Genomic DNA, 18,805 nt, shown 5'->3' with positions numbered 1-18,805 from the left:
AAGTTGTCCTCTGACTCCACAAGCATGTCATGGCATATGCCATCCACTCCAAATAAACATAATCTTTTTCATTTGTTTTTTGAGACAGGGGTCTCTTTATTATGTGGTCATGGCTGTCCCAGAAATTGTGTAGAACAGTCTGGTCTTGAACTCCAGAAACACACACACACACACACACACACACACACACACACAGACATACAGGTCCCTACTCACACTTGGTCTATTGTACCCTCACTTTTCCTGCTTCCCTACCCCTTGGTATATTGCTGGCATCTCACATAGGCTATACATTTCAAACTTTGATTAACCAGGAAAGCTGCCAGGAAGACTGGAACTCAGGTGATGTTCTATGGTGAGAGCCATGTGTAAGACACCAGTGATCTTTACCGCTGACATCTCGTTTCCCATCCAAGGCCACATTCTCATCTCTATGTATGGAATTCATACATAGGCCTCCACAAAGGCCTGGAAGTTCTGGCAAAGCTTAGGTGTGTCCATGCCCTGCCCTGCATGTGTGGTTTTTGGCCAAGATTGGGGGTACAGTTAACAAAGAAGTTTGGACAATTAGAGGCCCTGGACCTTAATGACAGAGACTATTTTCAATTATAGAATGTAATTAACAGTCTGCCAAGCAGTGCCCTTCTGAAGAGGTCCTTCCAGACTTGCTCTAATGAATCACTAAGCCACGGGTGTATTCCTGGTACTCCAGTCCGGAGGCTCTGCCAAAGGCCTCTGGGGTAATTAGTCTACTTAAGCAGGCTAAAACCATTCCCTAGCAATCTGGTTTAGGCTTCGATAGATTTCTAGCCTTAGAGAGTGAAGTCACATCAGCCTGGCCTCAGTGGAAGGAGTCCCAGTTCTCAGATTCAATCCACACCTTCCACTCTTTGCTTCCACTAAGGCTGGAGACTCAGCGTGGGGCCTGCTCTCCCAGCTTCACTATGGACCTTTCATGAGGGGCATGCTAGGACTTTCAGAGATACCAAGCAGTCTCTATGCACAGGCCCCTGTACCTCCCTCCCAGGAGTTGATGGAGTGGGATGAGCAGAGGCCAAGGCCGCAAAGGCCGCAGCCAACCCTTTCCTGTCTGATCATTAGTTTATTTTACAGCAAAAGGAGCAGACCCAACCTTCAGCCTCTTCAGGCAGCCTGGACGGTCACAGGAAGCCACTTAAGCAACAGGCCAAAGAAACTGCAAGTCCCCCCCCCCCCACGAACGAAAACAACTCTTCCTTCCACCCCTTGCTTCAGCCCTGTGCTTTCAAGAGGCAGGAGCGATAGCTTTTGTGTCAAATAAGAAAGGCAGGTGCTCTCGGGGCCACTAGCCTCCACCATCAGATTCCCCCAAGCTCATTCTTCTCCACTGGGAGAAGCGAGGGGCAAGGAGGCCAAGGTGGGAGGAAGACAGCAGCCACCAGTTCTTACCAGCCTGCCTAGGTCCGAATCCCATCCCTAACTGTTAGCTTTTCAGCAACTTCATAAACTTCAGTTTATGAAGTGGCTGCTGTGTGCTGGACACAGCACTGTTCTAGGTGCTCACAATGGAACAGTAGGTAAGGAGCTTGGAGATCGCCTTCCCTTGTAGAGCTGACATGTGACAAGGTAAAAACTGGTGCTAGGGTCTGTCCATGGTTGAAAAAAAAGAAAAAACAAGGTGGTAAAGGAGACAAAAAAGCAGGCTATGTCAGATGTACCAGGGAGACTGAGACCCTCACTGAGGAGAGAAGACCTTATGATGGGTGACAAATGTCAGGATCTGAGGAAATCATGGAAGGGGCACCGGGATGTAAGAAAAGAGCATGGCCAGGTAGCATGTGCAAAGGCCCTGAGGCAGGTGCCCGGGGCAGGGTGGAAGGAGATGAAGGGGACAGGTAATAGGAGGTGAGGTCAGCCAGCCAGGTAAAGGATGTCGGAACAGGTGGGCCTGGCAGGTCAAGAGGCCCTTTCCACTATGTCTCCATGACATCCAGAGCATAGTCTGAACACTGGAAACCAGCCCAGACTGGAAAAGGTGTAGAAGCCAGGCTGAAGAGTGGGGGCTTGATCCAAGCAGAAGAGAACTGGGAGAGATTTCAGAGCAGGGAATCCCCTTGCTGAAGCTACGCTCATGTTAGTCAGAAACATGGGATGGGGAGCCTGCTGGGGAGACTCAGGGCGAACAAGGGAGCCCTGCCCTAGGCACCAAGGGGAGCAATGTGAGCCTGGACTCCTCCCTTTGTGTCTGGGACATCCCCGAGGATGGGTTGTTTATCATCACACCGGGGGTCCTCCAGAACAGGACCATCCTGATGACCAACTTTGTCATCTTGGTTGGGTTAAGAGGAGTCTAGAGAGCAGAGAAGTATAGCCCTGGTTGCCTGTGAGGTTCTTTTTTAGAGCTGTAATTAGATGGCTTAATCCACTGTTGGATTCAAACTTTGAATAGACTGTTAGTAGGAAGTAGAACTGTGGAATGGGGTCCTGGCTGGAGGAAGAGCTCACTAGAGGGCATGCCCTTGAAGGTTATATTGATTTCAAACATTTTTTATATTTATTGGAACTTCCTCTGTAGACCAGGCTGGCTTTGAACTCAGAGATCCTCCTGCCTTTGCCTCCTGAGTGCTGGGATTAAAGGTGTGAGCCGCCACCACCCAGCTCAAAAGACATAAAGATTTATTTTTAATTATGTATATGTGTGTATCTGTGTGGGGGTATCCAAGTAGGACAAAAGAGGATATAAGATCCCTTGGAGCTAGAGTTACAGGTAGTTGTGAGCTGCTTGGGGTGGGTGCTGGGAACCAAACTTGAGGTCCTCTGCAAGGACAGAAAGAGCTCAAGACCTGCTGAGCAGTTGGTCCAGTCCTTGCTCAGGGACCCTTGCCTTCTTCTTTCAGCTTCCAGTCCACCATGAGGTGAAGGTGCCTCTTCCTTCAAATGCTCCTATTCTTGATAGAACAGGAGGGGCCAAGCAAGCATGGGTTGAACCCTCTAAAATCATGAGCAAAAATTCCTCCCTGTAAGTTGACTTCCTCAGGTACATGTGACATTTATGCAGCAGAGGAGTGGAGTCACTGTGGTGACTAACAGACCCTATGATGGTTAAGCCTTTGGAGTTTGCTTGAGTGAAGGGACTGGAAACGTCACAACAGGTGACAGCCTTCGGAAGCTATAGGCAGGGCTTAACTGATGGTTCTGGTCCCAGAAGACCAACAGCAATGTCAACAGTCAAGGCCAGGCTCATAGGACTCCACGTAAGAAGCCATTCACAGCCTATTCTGGCAAAGGCTTCATGTATATTGCATTCCTGTTCTGAGACTTCAGGAAAGGCTGGATGTTGTGGGACATTATTTTAACTAGGCAAAGATATGTTACACTTGTTTGTGCTGTGGAATATTACTTTAACTGTGTAAAGGTGTCTTACATTTGTTTATGCTGCATTTGTTCAACAATGTAGGGATGTGTGTTTAACTATGGAAAGATGTGCTTCTGTTTCACCTTGCCTGCCCAAGGTACCTGATTGGTCTAATAAAAAGCTGAACGGCCAATAGCTAGTCAGGAGAGGATGTGAGGGGCTGGCAGGCAGAGAGAATAAGTAGGAGGAATCTTGGAACTAGAGAGGAGCAAGGAGCAGAGATTGAGGGAGAATGAGAGAGGCATATCTGGGACAAGAAGCCAGGCTGCTGCCAAACAGACAAGAAGGAGTGAAAGTAAGATATACAGAAGGAAAGAAAAGTAAAAAGCCTTGAGCCTAAGAGAGAGGCTGTGTGGGATGCAAACAGCAAGGGCATGAGAGGGGCTCTCGTTAGGGTACACATCATGACACCAGTATACAGGATGTAGTGGTGGCTCTGCAGGGTGGCTCTAGGGGTGGCTCTGCTGGGTGGCTCTGGTGGCCATGCTTTGGTCTGCGCCATTTCTACTGTTCTCCCACCCTTCTATTTTGAAATGAGAATGTGTACTCTGGGCCACCATATCTTGGAAATACATAACTTGTGTTTTGGTTTTTTCCCACATCAGTCTACAGCTAAGAGTTGCCTTGAGTCTCCTGTTGGGACTGTTAAGAATATTGAGACTATAGAGACAGATGTGAGCCTTGTGGGGACCAGAGGTAGATTTTCAGTAAATATTGTCCCCTTAACTGGATTGAGAAACATGTAGGTGATAAACAAAGCACATTTCTTCCTCTTCCTTCTCTTCTTTCATTGACACAGGGTTTCTCTTTGTAGTCCTGTCCTGAAATTTGCTATACAGACCAGGCTGGCCTGAAACTCATGGAGATCCTCCTGTCTCTGCCTCCCGAGTACTGAGATTAAAGGTGTACACCACCACAGATGGCTTAAAACACATCTCTATGAGTGGAAGGGGGTTTCCAGAGATTATTAGTTAGATCATGAAGTCTCTGATCAAATGAATGGATTTGTTTTCTTGTTAATGAATGGTTTAACCCCTGCATTCAGATTCTCTGTGGAATGACTGAGTGGTGGGGCCAGAGTAGAGAAAGCAGGTCAGTGGGCCATGTCCCTGCTCTGTCCTTCCCAGGCATTCCCTCTGTCCTCTGCTCCCTGTCTCCCATGAGGTGAACAGCCTCCCCTACCACATGCTCCCCCAACCAAGTTGCATGGGGCCAAGCAACAATGGCTAGACCCTCCAAAATGTGAGCTGAAGTTAATCTTTCTTCCTTTAAACTGTTTGGTTACACAAAGCAACTAATATAGTTGCATCTCCCCTCTGACCAGAGCTACCAGAGGGCAGGCACAGCCTGCTCTGCCTTTGGTCTCTGCACCCTCCGCTTGCCCTGCCTAGCAGCCTCTGTAGGTACAGGTTGGAGTTCCTACAGAGGGACCACTCTGAGGCAGTCAACAACAATGTCTGGTCTTTTTGGGTGGGCAAGGGGTGGCACTTACCTCCCGCCATTGCTTGTTCTCCATCCCTTGAGTGTACATGACACACACTGGGGATGAGAAGAAAAAAAAAAAAAAAACACAGGTTAATATCGCAGTCCAAGAGGGAAAGCAGATTATTCTGTTGGGTCTGGGGAAAGGGTGAGTGTCTGTTGAAGCAACTGCAGTCTTGGTGAGCTAAGGGTAAGAATGGCCTCTAAATCTAGACCACATTGCTTTGTTGTTGTGCTACTGAGATTGGCTCCCAGATCCTTGTCACTCAGTTACATCTCCAGTCCCACAATGGGTCTCTCTCCCCACAAGTAACACCTGGCAGTTGGCTTGGCAAAGGGGCCTAGGATCTCAGCATGACTTTTAGGAGGGAACCCAAGGGCTGTCAATTTCTACAGCATAGAAAGGGTCTGGGTGTGAGGCAGGGGGACAGGTGGACATGACGAGGGCTGAGTGGCAGGTGTGGTGAGGACGGCACCGACACATTGTCCCTTCAGAGCCCATCACTGTCACCAGACCCTCCTTACTGATGGGGGAAAGCTGAGGCTCTCAGTAGGCCACTGAAGGCCATGTTCTTGGCCAGCAGTGCTCAGAACTACAGCCCGGCCCTCCCAAACCCATGCTCATTCCCGCAGACCACAGCCAACATAAATGTACCAGTTCCCATGGGGAAAGAGGCCTTTTTGTTTCAGATAGCCCAACCCTTCCCAAGATGCTCTGAGGTGCTGAGACCTTATAAGTATGGGGGTAGAGTGTGGCCAGCTCCCACTTCTTTGGACACCACTTTGTAATGCTTGCCAGCCCTGACTCAAGGGATCCCAAGCCTGCACAGCTCCAGCACTCAGTAAGAGCTGCTGGTGGCCACTGTCACTAGTCACCAGGCCACTGTATCACTGGGATGGCTGATGCTGTCTGAGCAGGACTTACATGGGTCAGACTTGGAAAACATGTCTTTGTCCAAGAGGTTCCTGAAAGAGGAGAGAAAAGAGAAATTAGCAGGAATGGAAGGGACAGATGTCTGGAGACGGCCACTGGCCCAGCCTCAGACACAATGGAAAGGGAAGTCAGGTCCCTCGGCACACTTGAACAACTGCATTGAAGCCAGGAACCATGCAGGGTGCCACATGTCTGTGACCTCAGCACTTGTGTGGAGGAAAGAGACAGGAGACTAAAGAGTTCAAGGTCAGCCTGGGACAATACAGTAAATTAGAATAGCCTGGGCTATAAGCAACCTTGTCTTTAAAAAAGAAAGAAAAACTCAGATACTGGGAGGCCCTGAAGCCACTCCAGTCCCTGCTTCCTTAAAATTCCAAGTGTTTCCCACCACACCACAGCCACAGCTTTTCCAGAAGGCACTACGGTGCCCTGGGCCCTGGTGCTTCTCATTACCTCCGTCAGCCTCAGATATCAGCTCTTCTCAGACATTTCCTTGTTATGGAATATTACTTTAACTGGGCAAAGTTGTGTTACATTTGTTTGTGCTGCCATTTGTTAACTGTATAAAGATCTGTGGCATTTGCACTAATTACATAAAATTAACCTGGGCTTGGAGGTGGGGTTAGCAACTGGTTGACATGAAGTAGCAAGGTGGAGCTTAGTGTGGGTTGTTTTTTTGTTTTGTTTTGTTTTTTTTTTTTTTTTTTTTTTTTTTTTTTTTTAAGTTGGGGCATTGTGGAAGGGAGTGGCTTCAGGGACACCAGAAGAAGAAGAAAGTTAGCCAGCCACTGTTCTACCTCTCTGAGCTTACAAGTCTTCACCCTAGCCTTTGAATCTCGAGTTTTATTAGAATGATTTATTAGAGATTTAGTTAGAACTACCTTTAGCCGACAGCAACAGAGCCATTGTCTGGGGAACAGAATTTGGCCCAGGCTATGGCCTTAGTGGCTGGGTGCTAGTAGTTTGAAGTACAGCCACTGTAATGCATAGCCCACTACCAAGTGTCTGCTTAATCTCTGGTCTCCCAGCGTGCTTCCCACAGCCCATTGATTCCCTTCTCCAGAGCATACAGAGGAATTAATGAATGATTCCTCAAAGGGGACACAGGCTCATTCAACAAGGTCCTTCTAAGGTCAAGATCAGAGCTGAGGTTAGCTGTGGTGGCCACATCTATAATCCAAGTGCTTGGGAGGCTAAGGCAGGAGGATCCAGAGGACAAGGCCCCTGTGTTCAACCAACTGTACTGCACTAAACGGAGAACCAGCACGCGGCTCCTAGCTCTGGTGGCTCCCTGGTCCCATACTTCAGACTCTCAATAAGACAGGAACACGAGTCACCCTGATTGATGGCCAGTACCCATCATGCCCTCAGTCCTCCATGCTGCTGACTTTGTTACCATACTTCCTGAAGATTCCTGTCCTTCCTTCTTGATGCCACTCTCCTGCACCACTACCTGGTCACCCTCCCCCAACTCTCTCTGGCATGGAAGACATAGTATACCATGGCCAGAGAGTTGATGGGTACTCCTGCCCCCCACATGGCTTTGGGCCCCTCCAGGGAAGGGACTGTCCTTTGTCTCAATCCACTGAGGCCCTGAATCAGCAGAGCAAAGCTTGAATGCAGAGGAAGACCAGAACGAGTGACCAGGGGCTGAGGATGTAGCTCAGCTGGAAGAAAGTCTGCCTGGCATCCACAAAGCTGTGGGTTTGATCCCCAGCATGGCATAAACCAGCTGAGGTAATGTATACCAGTAATCCCAACACATGGGATGATGAAGCAAGAAGACTTTCACAAACTGGAGGCAATCCTGGGCTACAAAGGGAAACCCTGTATTTAAACCAGAACAGGACAGCAAGCGCTGCTCAGGGCAACACTCAGAGTCCCTTCACACTCCCCCTTAGCTACAGACAGGCAAACTGCATTGCATCACAGCTGAGCACAGGTGACTTGGCTACATCATGCCTCAGTTTCCCCATTTATAAAATGGGGCTTGGTATAGACTAGTGCTGCTCAGATCAATAAATGTGTATTCCCTGGACCTGCCTGGATCAAATACCCTTTGTCTCAGTACCTCAACATCCCAAAAGACACCAGAGACCCCCAAGGCATATTTGTTGGGCCCCCAGGGAATCCCTCACAGTTGCCTTGTCCCCATTAATCCTCACCTACCCCACTGAACACTCCTGGCTCAGACAGGAGGAGTAGCCTGCCCAGAAGCACACAGGCAGAACAGCCTGGGAGTTCAGGCCTTCAGCCCCAACAAGCAGGGCCCCAGCCACCAAGGCACTGACCAGACCAGACTAAACCAGACATCACAAGTGTTTTTCCTCTGCGCTCTACTTTGGGAAAGCTCAAAGAGGAAAAAAAAATCCCCCAACAGTCAAAATGTATTTTTCCCCCATAAAAGCATAAAATCCTTCAGCTGTCTGCTCAGCAGCCTGGAGCTTCGACTCTTTTGTTCCTTAACCCAAGGCTGGGAAAGCAGAGCCAAGGCCCTTTGCTTCCTGCCACCCCCAAGGACTCATTTCCAACTCAGGAGGCTGTGAGGCCAAGAGGCTCTGAAGTAGCAGAAGGTGATGGTGGACCCCCTTACAGGGACCTGGGGGGTGACAGTGACACTTGGCAGCAGAGAGGCCCAAGGGAAGTGGGCTGGGGCAGAGACAGCTCCAGTCTGAGAGGGATAGCCCTGCCCTTGCCTGAGCTGTGGGCGAGGTGACTGCACTCGCTGGTTCTGTCTCGTGGATGCACTGAGCTTGCACTTGGCTGCAGCTGAGAAAGGACATTAAGAGCTTGTACTTCAGCAGGGACCATGGGCCCTGAAACTAAGCAGATTGATGCTGGTCCATGTGTGTTGGATGCAGGTTTGCGGCTGCTGTTGTTATGCGATTCTCAAAGAAAATCAGGAGGCTGCACAAGTTAGGAGAATGCTAAACCTGGCAGCCCAGGCCGGTGGTACCTGGCAGCTGCAATGTCGAGGCTGGTGAATCACAAGCTCAAGGCCTGCTTAGGCAGGAGACCAGCCTCTGGTGCTAGAGACAGACAACTGACAACAGGTAGTGACAACAGACCCACAGAGAGCCCCAGGACTGGAGAGCACATGGGCATCACCTTGCTTTTCAAAATCAATTTCATGGCAAACATCTCATCAATGGAGTGGGTGAGGGGTGACCATTCACACAACTGGCCAGGTCCTTTGTCAGCTATTCAACCTGGGACATTCAACTGACCCTGTGCCCCAATGCCAACCGGTGCCTGTTCACATCCCTAGAAGGGACAGGTCTGACCTCTGAAGTTCCGGTCACTGAGGCTGCCCAGGAGCACCAATGTCACAAAACTTGGGATCTCCCAAGCCCATGTGGGTTACCTGTGCCCCATGCATCCCAATGACACGTTATAGAGGAGCAGTAGGGCATCTGTATCCTCCAACTCTCACTGGAGGACGTCATCAAGGAAGCCAGGCCAGGAGGAGGGACCTGGGTGTCTGGCACCAACCACTACCACACCCCACTCATTCCCTGCCTGGCTGGGCCACCTCCCTACCAAATGACCATGCCAGGTCTAACGAGCCGTTCTCACTGGGTGTCTAGAGAGACATCTAGGGCTTGCAGCGTTTTTATTGCTGTGAGGTATCGGCAAAATTGATGCTGAGAAAGCAGTGGTCTCAGAAGCAGCCAGTTTGGGTTGCTTGGCCACACAGCAGTCTGTCACCCTAGACAGTCTCCCCACACCTCAGCTTCTTGTCAGTAGGTGGGGGTCACCCATTTGTGACCATTTGCTTCTCGGAACAGGTATGAGCCACCAGCCACCAGCTTACACTAGAATCTGGAAGTGGTTCTATTGCTCTCTTCCCCTGGTGCCACTCAGTGTGCTCTAATGGGGAGCCACTCCACACCCTCCCCATGCCAGCCTCACCCCCCCCCCTTGGCCTGCCTAGCAACAACTTCCTGCTGCACCCACTCCCCACCATCCTAGGGTCTGCTCAGCAACCAGAGGCTTGCTCGTAAAAGTTAGCCATAACTACTGCTTAACGAGATCCATCCCCCAATGCTGTGAGAACAATAAGCCACAACTCCTTCCTGTGGCCCCCAAAGCTATGGTTTATAGCCCCCCCCCCGACTGCTCACACTATTCCAGTCACACTGACCTCCCTGCCCTTCTACAAGCAGAGCAAGGGCTTTTCTACCCCAGGGCCTTTGCACTCATTTTCCTGCCCCTTGAATCCCTCTTCTTCAGGTCTTCCCCTGGGGTCTCAGTGTACTTGCCACCTGCCTCATCATCTGAAGAGAATGACCACCTGCTGATAAGCCCATGCTTGCTATTTGCCCAATAAAAATGCTCACGGGACAGAACTGGTGGTGCATGCCTTTAATTCCAGTGCGTGGGAGACAGAGGCAAGTAGATCTCTGTGAGTTCAAAGCCAGCCTAACCTATGTCATGAGGAGTCTCAGGCCAGCCAGAGCTACATAGTAAGACTCTGTCTCAGAGAACAAAACAAAACAAAAACGTGCATAGCTGGACATGGTGGTGCACACATGTAAGCCCAGCACTGGGGAAGCTAAGGTGAGAAGATGGAGGTGGCCTTGTACTCATAAGGCCAGCTGCAGGTACACACTGAGACTGTCTCATAGAACCAGCAAGGCATGGTGCTCAATGGTAGGGAAACTGTCAGGCCCTAGGTTCCACTGATGGTACTGCAAGAGGTGCACACACATGCGTGCGCACACACACACACACACACACACACACAGACAGACACACATATATCCATGCACATACATACACACTCACTTTCCCTCATCTCTTGTGTGTTTTGATTCTTTTTTTTTTTTTAATGACAGTTATTTGAGCCTGAGAAATGGTTCCACAGTAGAGCACTTGCTGCTCTTCCAGAGAACCTGAGTTCATTTCACAGCATCCTTATCCAGCAGTTCACCAGCTTCTGGAGTCAGCCCAGGGGATCTGATGCCTCCAGCCTCCAGGGACACATGTACTCACAAGGGGCCTACTTGGTCTAACTCTTCACATTCTCTGGCAAGTGAACAGCCAGGAAAGGCAGCCCCCAATGCCATGGTGCTATTCTACTGTGGGAACTACATGTGTGGGCAGGAGGGAAACTGAGGGCAGAGGCACCTGGCAAGTATTAGCAAGGACACACCACTTGCCTTTTCTTGCCTGTCACATTATGAGGAGAAGTATTCAGAGGTCAGGATGACTCCTTGGAAAAACTGACCCCTTGTCCCCAACACTGGCTATTCCCTGACCTGAGAATGTGAGAAGTCAGACCACAAGAGTCCAACACTACACCCATTACAGCTTCAAGAAACCCAGGTAGCCTGTGAAGCCATCTTGCAAGCCATGGCTGCCCATCCAGCACCAGACTTCATACGGGTTCTAATGTGATGGAGACTCCCTTAAGTAAAAAATGACAGCAGTGGACATGAGGTCCAGCTCTGGCCACTTCCTGGGATGGTTCAGGATTTGTGTAAGACTGCGTTTTTCAGAACAATGAACTTTCCTAGAAAGACCCTTTGCTCCGCAGTTTGTTTCCGGTCCTCAGATGTAGTCGTAATGCTGAGTACAGAGCAGTGGGTTTTGTAACAATGAAGCTTGCCATTTGGATGGCAACCAAGTAGAATGATGGTGGGGTTCTTCTTGGCAAAGTGGCTGACAAACCAGCCCGAGGCAGCTTACCTCTAGACTCACTCATCTGAAAACACAAGTTATTTCAGGTCCAGGCTACGAGCAGCCAGGTTTCCTGTTACACAGACAGCCTACGAGCCTGTCAGCTCCCTGAGCTTCCTCCTCCTTCCCCTCTGTTCTCAAAGGAGGGTCATCTCCCCCACCTCCATCAGCCCTTGAGTCTGAGCAGAAGAAATGTGAGCTGGGAGAAAGTGTACAGTCGGGATACCAGGATGCCATGGAAGGCTGGCTTCTATTGCAGAAGTCTGTGTTTTGCCTCTCTGAGCAATCAAGGCCTTTCCCATGCCTGAGGGAGGATCTGTCCTACCTACAATGGCTGCTCCTCATGTCCCACTATGATCTTCACAGAGCCTGACCCCCTTGACATCTGATGGCACACAGGCTATGAATGCATCTCCAAACTCTGCTGGCGTTAACCTCTCTGGGCCATGATAGCCTAGAAAAGGAAAGACTGCAATTTACTGCAGAGGATTGTCAGGAGCTAAAAAGCCACAGTGGGGGGTCAGAGAGATGGCTCAGCAGCCTAAACATTTGTTCTAAAAGCATGAGGACTGGAGCTGGGGGTCCCCAGAAACCCACAGAAAAGCCAGGTGGGAATGACAGCTGGCAGTAATTCTGTCCCCAGAAAGTGGAGACAGAGGGTCTGGATTTCACTGAGAGATTCTGCCTCAATGAATGAGGTAGACAAGCAAGCAAGGATGATTCCTGACATAGACACACACGGACAGACAGACACATACACAGACAGACAGACACACAGACACACAGACAGACACACACAGACACAGACACACACACACACACACGCACACACACACACTGGGGCACAGGGGTGGAGAAAGACAAACAGAAGCCCCTGCAGCTGGGGCAGGCAGATGTGTCCTGTTTCCCATAAGAACACTGGAATCCCTCCCCTTGATGTGGGCTGGATGTGGGATGGTGGCTCCTGGGACTGGGTGACGACAAAGTAAAGGTAATAGACTTCTTGTGACTCCAGGGACTCTTATCTCGCTGTCTCAGCCCTTGAAGGAGCCAGCCTTCCTCTAGCCTTGATGAGGTCAGTTGCCTTACTGTGGAGGCAGCTTGCTGGGACCACAGCCCCCAGAGCTGGCTGTGGGTAACTCCAGTCCTCACCAGCAAGACACTGAGCCTCAATTCTGCAGCTGCCTACCTTTAACAAACAAACCTGGTCAAGGCCCATACCTTGGATGAAGTCCTAGCCTGGAGACATGGAGTTGGGAGTGGATTAATCAGGTGTTCAGACCATTTGTTCCAGAGCAGCTAGGAACTAATTCCCTGATCTTCTAAGACAGTGTGATCTGAGGCACTAGCTTAGACAGCAACCACTACTATAGATATAATAGATATGGGTCCGTCTAACAATGATGCCAACATTAGACTAAGTGTTCAACCTGTGCCGTGATTACCCTTCCCTGGCTTTGTTGACTATGTGGGTGTGGTCAATCCTTAAACAGATCTCTTTTCCCTAATGCTGACTTACCAATGCCACCATGTCCCCCCCAAGCCCACCACGTCCCCTGCTTATCAGAGGTGCTTAGAGTGAACTCATGCCTGTCTACAAGGACCAGGACACAGCTCCAGAGCTGGGCTGTCTCTTTGCACGAGGTACCAGCCTTATGCCAGCTTGAACAGACAGCGGTAATCAACCTCTGGAGCAGAACCCTGGCCGCCCACCAGCATCTACCAACTGGTGGAGGAAGGAAAGCTGTGTGGGGTCCTGAGTAGACACCCAGCCAGCCCTGGTCTCAGGAACCCTTGCATGCCTCTCTAATATGTCCCTGCCAAGCACAAAGGCTTCCTGCAATATGAAAAATGTAAGCCATTCTTCCCAACCATAGAGCCGATGCAGCTACCAGCATAGGACAGGGATGGGATGCAGGCCTGACAGGGCCTCTGGAGGAAGAAGGGGTCACATGACTGGTAAGCTTTGAAGGGGTCTCCAGAATGGCTAACATTCCTGGTCAAGAATGGTCTGGGACAGACCATCAGGAGGAAGGAATGCCAGGCTTGAACGTGTTTAAAGTCACATTTTATACTTTGTTGGCTGGAATCTAGTTGCATGAACCATCTTTCCTCCAGGAATCACTGCACCAATCAATCTCCAAGGCTCCACACATCCCTGTAGATGTGTAGACCTTTGTTACCGTGTGACATCAGCTAACTGATGACAGCAGCCACTGTTCTCAGATTGACCCATCAAATCCCTATAATTGGTAGGGATCACTATGCCCTTTTACAGAGGGAGAAACTGAGACCAGACAGGAGAATCAGCATCAGAGATCCTAGGGATAGAGCTGGGTGTGCCTCAGTGGTAGTGTACTTGCATAATATGGGTTTGATCCTCGCTAGTCTGGAAATAACAGAGATATGGCTGCCTCTGCCTCGTGGGTGCTGGAATTAAAGCCAAGCTCACACTGTTGTTGTGGTTGGGGCAAGGATCTCTCTACAGAGTCCTGACTGTCCTGGAACTGGCTAGATAGACCACACTGATCTTAAACTTACAGAGATACTACTGCCTCTGTCTTCAAGTGCTGGGATAAAAGACATGAATCACCTTGCCTGGCCATGTTCAAATTCTTTTTTATTTTATTTATTTATTTTGGTTTTTCGAGATAGGGTTTCTCTGTATAGCCCTGGCTGTCCTGGAACTCACTCTGTAGACCAGGCTGGCCTTGAACTCACAGAGATCATCCTACCTCTGCCTCCTGAGTGCTGGTATTAAAGGTGTTTGCCACCACCATCCTGCCAAGTTCACATTCTTAACCAATAAGCTGCCTTGCCCTTGGGAGTATACCACAGATTGACCCAAGATGTTCTCTATGGAGGCAGAGGCCCTGATATGTCCACCCATGGTGTCCTCTGACTTCTACACACACACACACACACACACACACACACACACACACACACACACACACACGGTGCCAGCAAGATTCTGGGTAAGATCATGCCCCTACATCAGGTAGCCTTGCTCTGCTGAAGAGCCCAGGGAAGGCTCAGCATGTGTCTAGAACAGACCCTAGGACAAGAAAGTGTTTCTGGGGCTGGATCAAGGGAGCCAGAGAACTGTCAGCCACTGCCCCCAGCTGCCCATCTGGCAGAAGTTGCCAGAAAGGGTCACTAAGATGCTCAGGGTAGGGTACCCCAAAGTCTTCACTCTGGAAGGGGGGTCCAGTTAGTGCTGACCAGGCTACAGGACAGGGGATTCTTTAACTGGTAAGCATGGAATAAAGGGTACAATGGCTCTTGAGGTCTCCATCCTCCCCTGAACCTGGACCACTGGCCCCAGCTAAAGCAGAGGTGGAGTTACAGAGTCAAGGCCACCCAGACTGTTTTGCCACCACTCCCCTCTGTTCCAAGTGACCCTTCCATCCTCATCTCTCATGATCAAAATCACATCTCCCTCATTTCCATTTCAGGAGAGCAGAAGGTGGACCCTGACAGGTCCTTCCACAAAATGTGGATCGTGTCCCTTCAGAGGGATGGAAACCAGGGTCAATACATAATCCAACCTCTAGGAACTCTCTTACAGCAGGTACCCATCTCATGCAGGATAGCTGCATCCTCTGGATGCTTCTAGAACACAGCTGATCATTGTGGCCCCTTGCTCAGTGTGGCACACCCCTCTGGGCCTCACAGTTCACCCACCTTTAGTGTTTGTACCACTATGTGTGTCCTAAGTATGGTAGTTCCTTCTGTGAGCAAGGCTTCCCGGGGAGGAAGCAGACGACAACTGGGAAACTGAGGCCTAAAGTTTGCCCCAAGTGGCATGTTAGGGATCCCCCGCAAGATGTCTGACTGCAAGTCTCGCTGTTGCCACCCTTTTTCTCCATGGAGTAGAAGGCTCTAGGGCCCATCACGGGAGCATCCCTGAATCCCACGTGCCCGAAGAGGCTCTGCACTCAGGGTCCAGGACATGTAGACGCCAGTGCTTTAGGCTGGTGTCTTTAGGGTCAAGAGGAGGATGCCCCTAGAAATGGAAAGCAGGAAGCCTCTCAATGGAGGGAACAGGCTGTTCAGAGGCCCAGAGGTGGGAAGGCTCTGAGAGACAACTGAAGAGTCTGAAGGCGACAGGCATGATTGAAGGAGGGGAGGCAGGGCTGTGTGCAGGAGGAGGGCAAGCTTGCAGCTGATGGCAGCTTGAGGAGGTGAGATTGGAGTTAATGGGCCATCAGGAACCTCCCAGCAGAGTAAAGGCAGCAGATTCAAGTGTCTCTGCGTGGAACTGAGGTGGGGGTGAGGGTGGACACACATTTGGGAGTCATCACGGTAGGGCCCCAGGCTGGGGACACCACCTCAGCAGCCCTCACCTCGAGTCCTCAGGAAGTTCCCCAGAATCCATCCTCTCTCACACCCCAGGCCAGCTTCTCAGGCCCTCCCTACCTACACTTTCTTGGTGTCTCAGCTCATCCACTCAGATGCGGGCAGACAAAGTCTAATCCAACGGTGGCCTGCAAGAAGCAGAGGTGAGTGATCCAGAACCAGGGTACAACAGGGCTCCAGAAATGCTGTGGGCTATTGCCTGGACCTCAAGTACCTGGACCACAGTGTACCTCACAGACGTGTCAGAGCAGTGTTCCCAGGGTCAGCTACATGCCTGTCCACCCTTGGGACAGCTAATTAGGAGAGCCTGAGAGGCCCAGCTCCTTGGAGAAGTTATTACCAAACTGTATGGTATCACAGGGGACTCGGGGGTGGCAGCCTACAGAACACCGGCTGACATTTCACCATCAGCCCCTCACTCCTTTGGTTTAAGATTTTTCCATCCGAGTTACTGGTTTTTAATGGCGCCATTCTAAGTTCGCCAAGGCTTCCTGCACTCTGAAACAGAGTCCCAGCTGATCCTTCTTGCAAGAAAAGGCTTTTAAATCCTGGGTTCTGAGAGGGGGAGGAGGCTATGGCACACAGACCAGAAAGAGGGGAGAAGGGAGGTCACAGGAGGCACAGAGGGTCATGCTTGGGAGGGATGGCGCCAATCACTCTCACTTCTCCATTTAGGGAAGGGTAAATCAAAGAGAGAGCCTTGGTGAGACTTTAGGGCTTCGCCTCCCTTTCCCACTCTGATGTTGGGACCCCTATGTCTTCCTGATGTCCTGGAAGCAACAGCTCCCAACGCAAACTTTCTGGGAACCTGACCCTGCCTGGCTGCCTATTCAGCCGTCACCACCCGCCGCTGGGCAAGGGGGGGGGGGTGGTCTTCGAAGAGCCGCAGCGGGGCTTCTGGGAGACCAGGACACTGAAAAGCGTCTCGCATAGCAAAGGCTGGAAGGAAAGGATGGAGACAGAGGGATTCCGCCCCGGGGCGGGGCAGGGGGACCCAACCGGTGGTCGGCTCACCTGCACGACACGGTGATCTCCACCTTGGTAGCTGGGATGCTGCCCGCCAAGGAGTCGAACTCGCTGAGCGACGCCATGTCCTCGGGCTGCTCCATCGCCCACGGTCCCCCTCACCCCACCCCAAATTAGTCAATATTCCTGCGCGATTCACGCCTCCTCCGGAGCGGCTGGAGCCCTGGGCTGGGCGGCCAGGGGAGGAGAGGGACGCGAAGAGGGGGCGTGGGAAGTGCGAGCGGGAAGGGGGCGGAGAGCGGGGGCCGCGGAGAAACGGGGTGCGGGAGCTGCTGCGGAGAGGCAGGAGCCGCGGGGAGGGAGCCGGGGCGCTGCGGGAAGAGGAGCTCCGAGGGGGCGTGAGGGGCGGGGGGACCTAGGACCACGCCGCCTCGGCTTAGGGCGCAGAGCCACGTCTCCTGCTAGGGCTCCGGCTCCGGGGCACCAGGACTGCGGGAAAATCAAATGTGCCCAGAGTCGCCGCCGCCTCCCGCCAGCCGCGCGCGCTGCGTGCGGGGTCCGCGGGCGCCGGAGGGGCCGCCCGCAGGGGCCGGGGCGGGGCCGGGGCGGGGTCTGCGCGAGGCTAGTGTGGGAGCGGTGTGTGTGTGTGTGTGTGTGTGAGTGTGCGCGCGTGTGTGTGCACGCGCGTGGCGGGCGTGGGGACGCGGCTCTGGCTGACGGGCAGAGCTGGCGACAGCCAGAGACGGTCCCAGGGCGCACGCCGCCCTCTGCACCAGTCCCCCACCACACTTGTCCAGGGTTTGCGTGCCGGAGGAGGGGGACTGTCCAAGGGGCACCTGTTTGGACAGCATCTAGGCGGGGTTCAGGGAAGTAGGCTCTGCTGAATGTGCGCACAACCACGGGAGGGTCTAAGCCCAGAGCTGGCTTTCTATCTTCCCAAGGGGCGGTGGTGTCGAGCCTGGTGCCAAGAGGGCGGGTCTCGTTTTCCACGCAGGTAGGGTGGGTCAGTGGACGCTTGCTCATCTACCTCTGGTGCCCACCGACACTGGTCTTGGCCAGTGGCCCGAACCTTTACCCAGCCCCTTCGTCGTCCTCCTCCTCTCATCGTGACCATAGGGGTTGAGCCAACCTCTGGGTCTGGAAGCTTTCTCTACAAGACTGAGAGAGGATGGCCTCAGCTCTCTGGGCTTTGCAACCAGCTTGCAGTATACCGGGCTCAGAGCTCTGTATTCGGGAGCGAGGGGAAGCCAAAACAGCTCCCAGGCCAAGCTTGGAGCCCCCTGCCCGGCCAGCCTGCCCTCTGGGCTTGGGGTTGCAGCGCCAAGCCAGCTCCTGGAAGCAATGCCTCGGTGTAAGCTTTGCTGAGGAGGAGCTTCAACTTCCTTGCCCACCATCCCACAGTCGCGGTCATTGGTGGCCTTCTGGCAGCTGGGCACTGAGAACTGGTCCACACCGATGCCGTTTGAAATCAGTTTTCAGTGCACCAGTCAAACAGAGTTGAAGACAAACAGAACACCTTCCCTGGGCTTGCACAAGTGTTTTCTGTTTACCTGTAGCTCCAGCTCTGTGACCTGAGACAGACAGCCAGGGGCACTGGTATTCCCGGGGAAGCAAGAAGGTGGGGGCGGGGGAGGTAGGGCCATCGACTCACTTTTAGGTTGGGCCCTTGGGCCCTCCCTTCATAAATAACAACTCAGTCTCCACTTATTTCTTTGCTTTTTTTTTTTTTATTGCTTTTTCAATTTTCAATTGATTTCAAATTTAGAACAAAATCCAGTCTGAGCCACAAGTGAGCAGCTAGTCAATATATGTCTAAAAGTATTGTTCGATATGGTAATGAGATAGAAGGAACCTCAGAGACTGAGAAGTCCCCACCCAGTCCAGTGCTCTTTGTGTGTTCTTGGCATGAGTCCAGTTTCTAACACCGTGTTATGGGATGCCACAAAAGATAAAGATTTGAAGTAGCTTGCCAAAATTTATGATTA

General features: G+C 51.6%; 1 protein-coding gene across 2 annotated transcripts in view; it reads right to left on the bottom strand.

The window, feature by feature from the left end:
* Cpne5 (copine 5) overlaps positions 1–17,186 on the bottom strand; it is a 79,436-nt gene extending 62,250 nt beyond the window's left edge. For both annotated transcript variants that reach the window (XM_051187070.1, XM_051187071.1), the window contains exons 1-3: positions 16,869–17,186; positions 5,802–5,842; positions 4,887–4,933 (exon numbers count right to left, since the gene is read on the bottom strand). In XM_051187070.1, coding sequence (XP_051043027.1) covers positions 4,887–4,933; positions 5,802–5,842; positions 16,869–16,963 — 183 coding nt within the window. In that variant the 5' untranslated portion in view covers positions 16,964–17,186. The remainder of the gene's footprint in view (positions 1–4,886; positions 4,934–5,801; positions 5,843–16,868) is intronic.
* Positions 17,187–18,805: the final 1,619 nt, after the last annotated feature.

Source organism: Phodopus roborovskii, unplaced genomic scaffold (genome assembly GCF_943737965.1).
Source record: "Phodopus roborovskii unplaced genomic scaffold, PHOROB, whole genome shotgun sequence".
Classification (NCBI taxonomy): domain Eukaryota; kingdom Metazoa; phylum Chordata; class Mammalia; order Rodentia; family Cricetidae; genus Phodopus; species Phodopus roborovskii.
The sequence above is the reverse complement of the archived record's forward strand: the minus strand, read 5'-3'. Positions and strand labels throughout refer to the sequence as shown.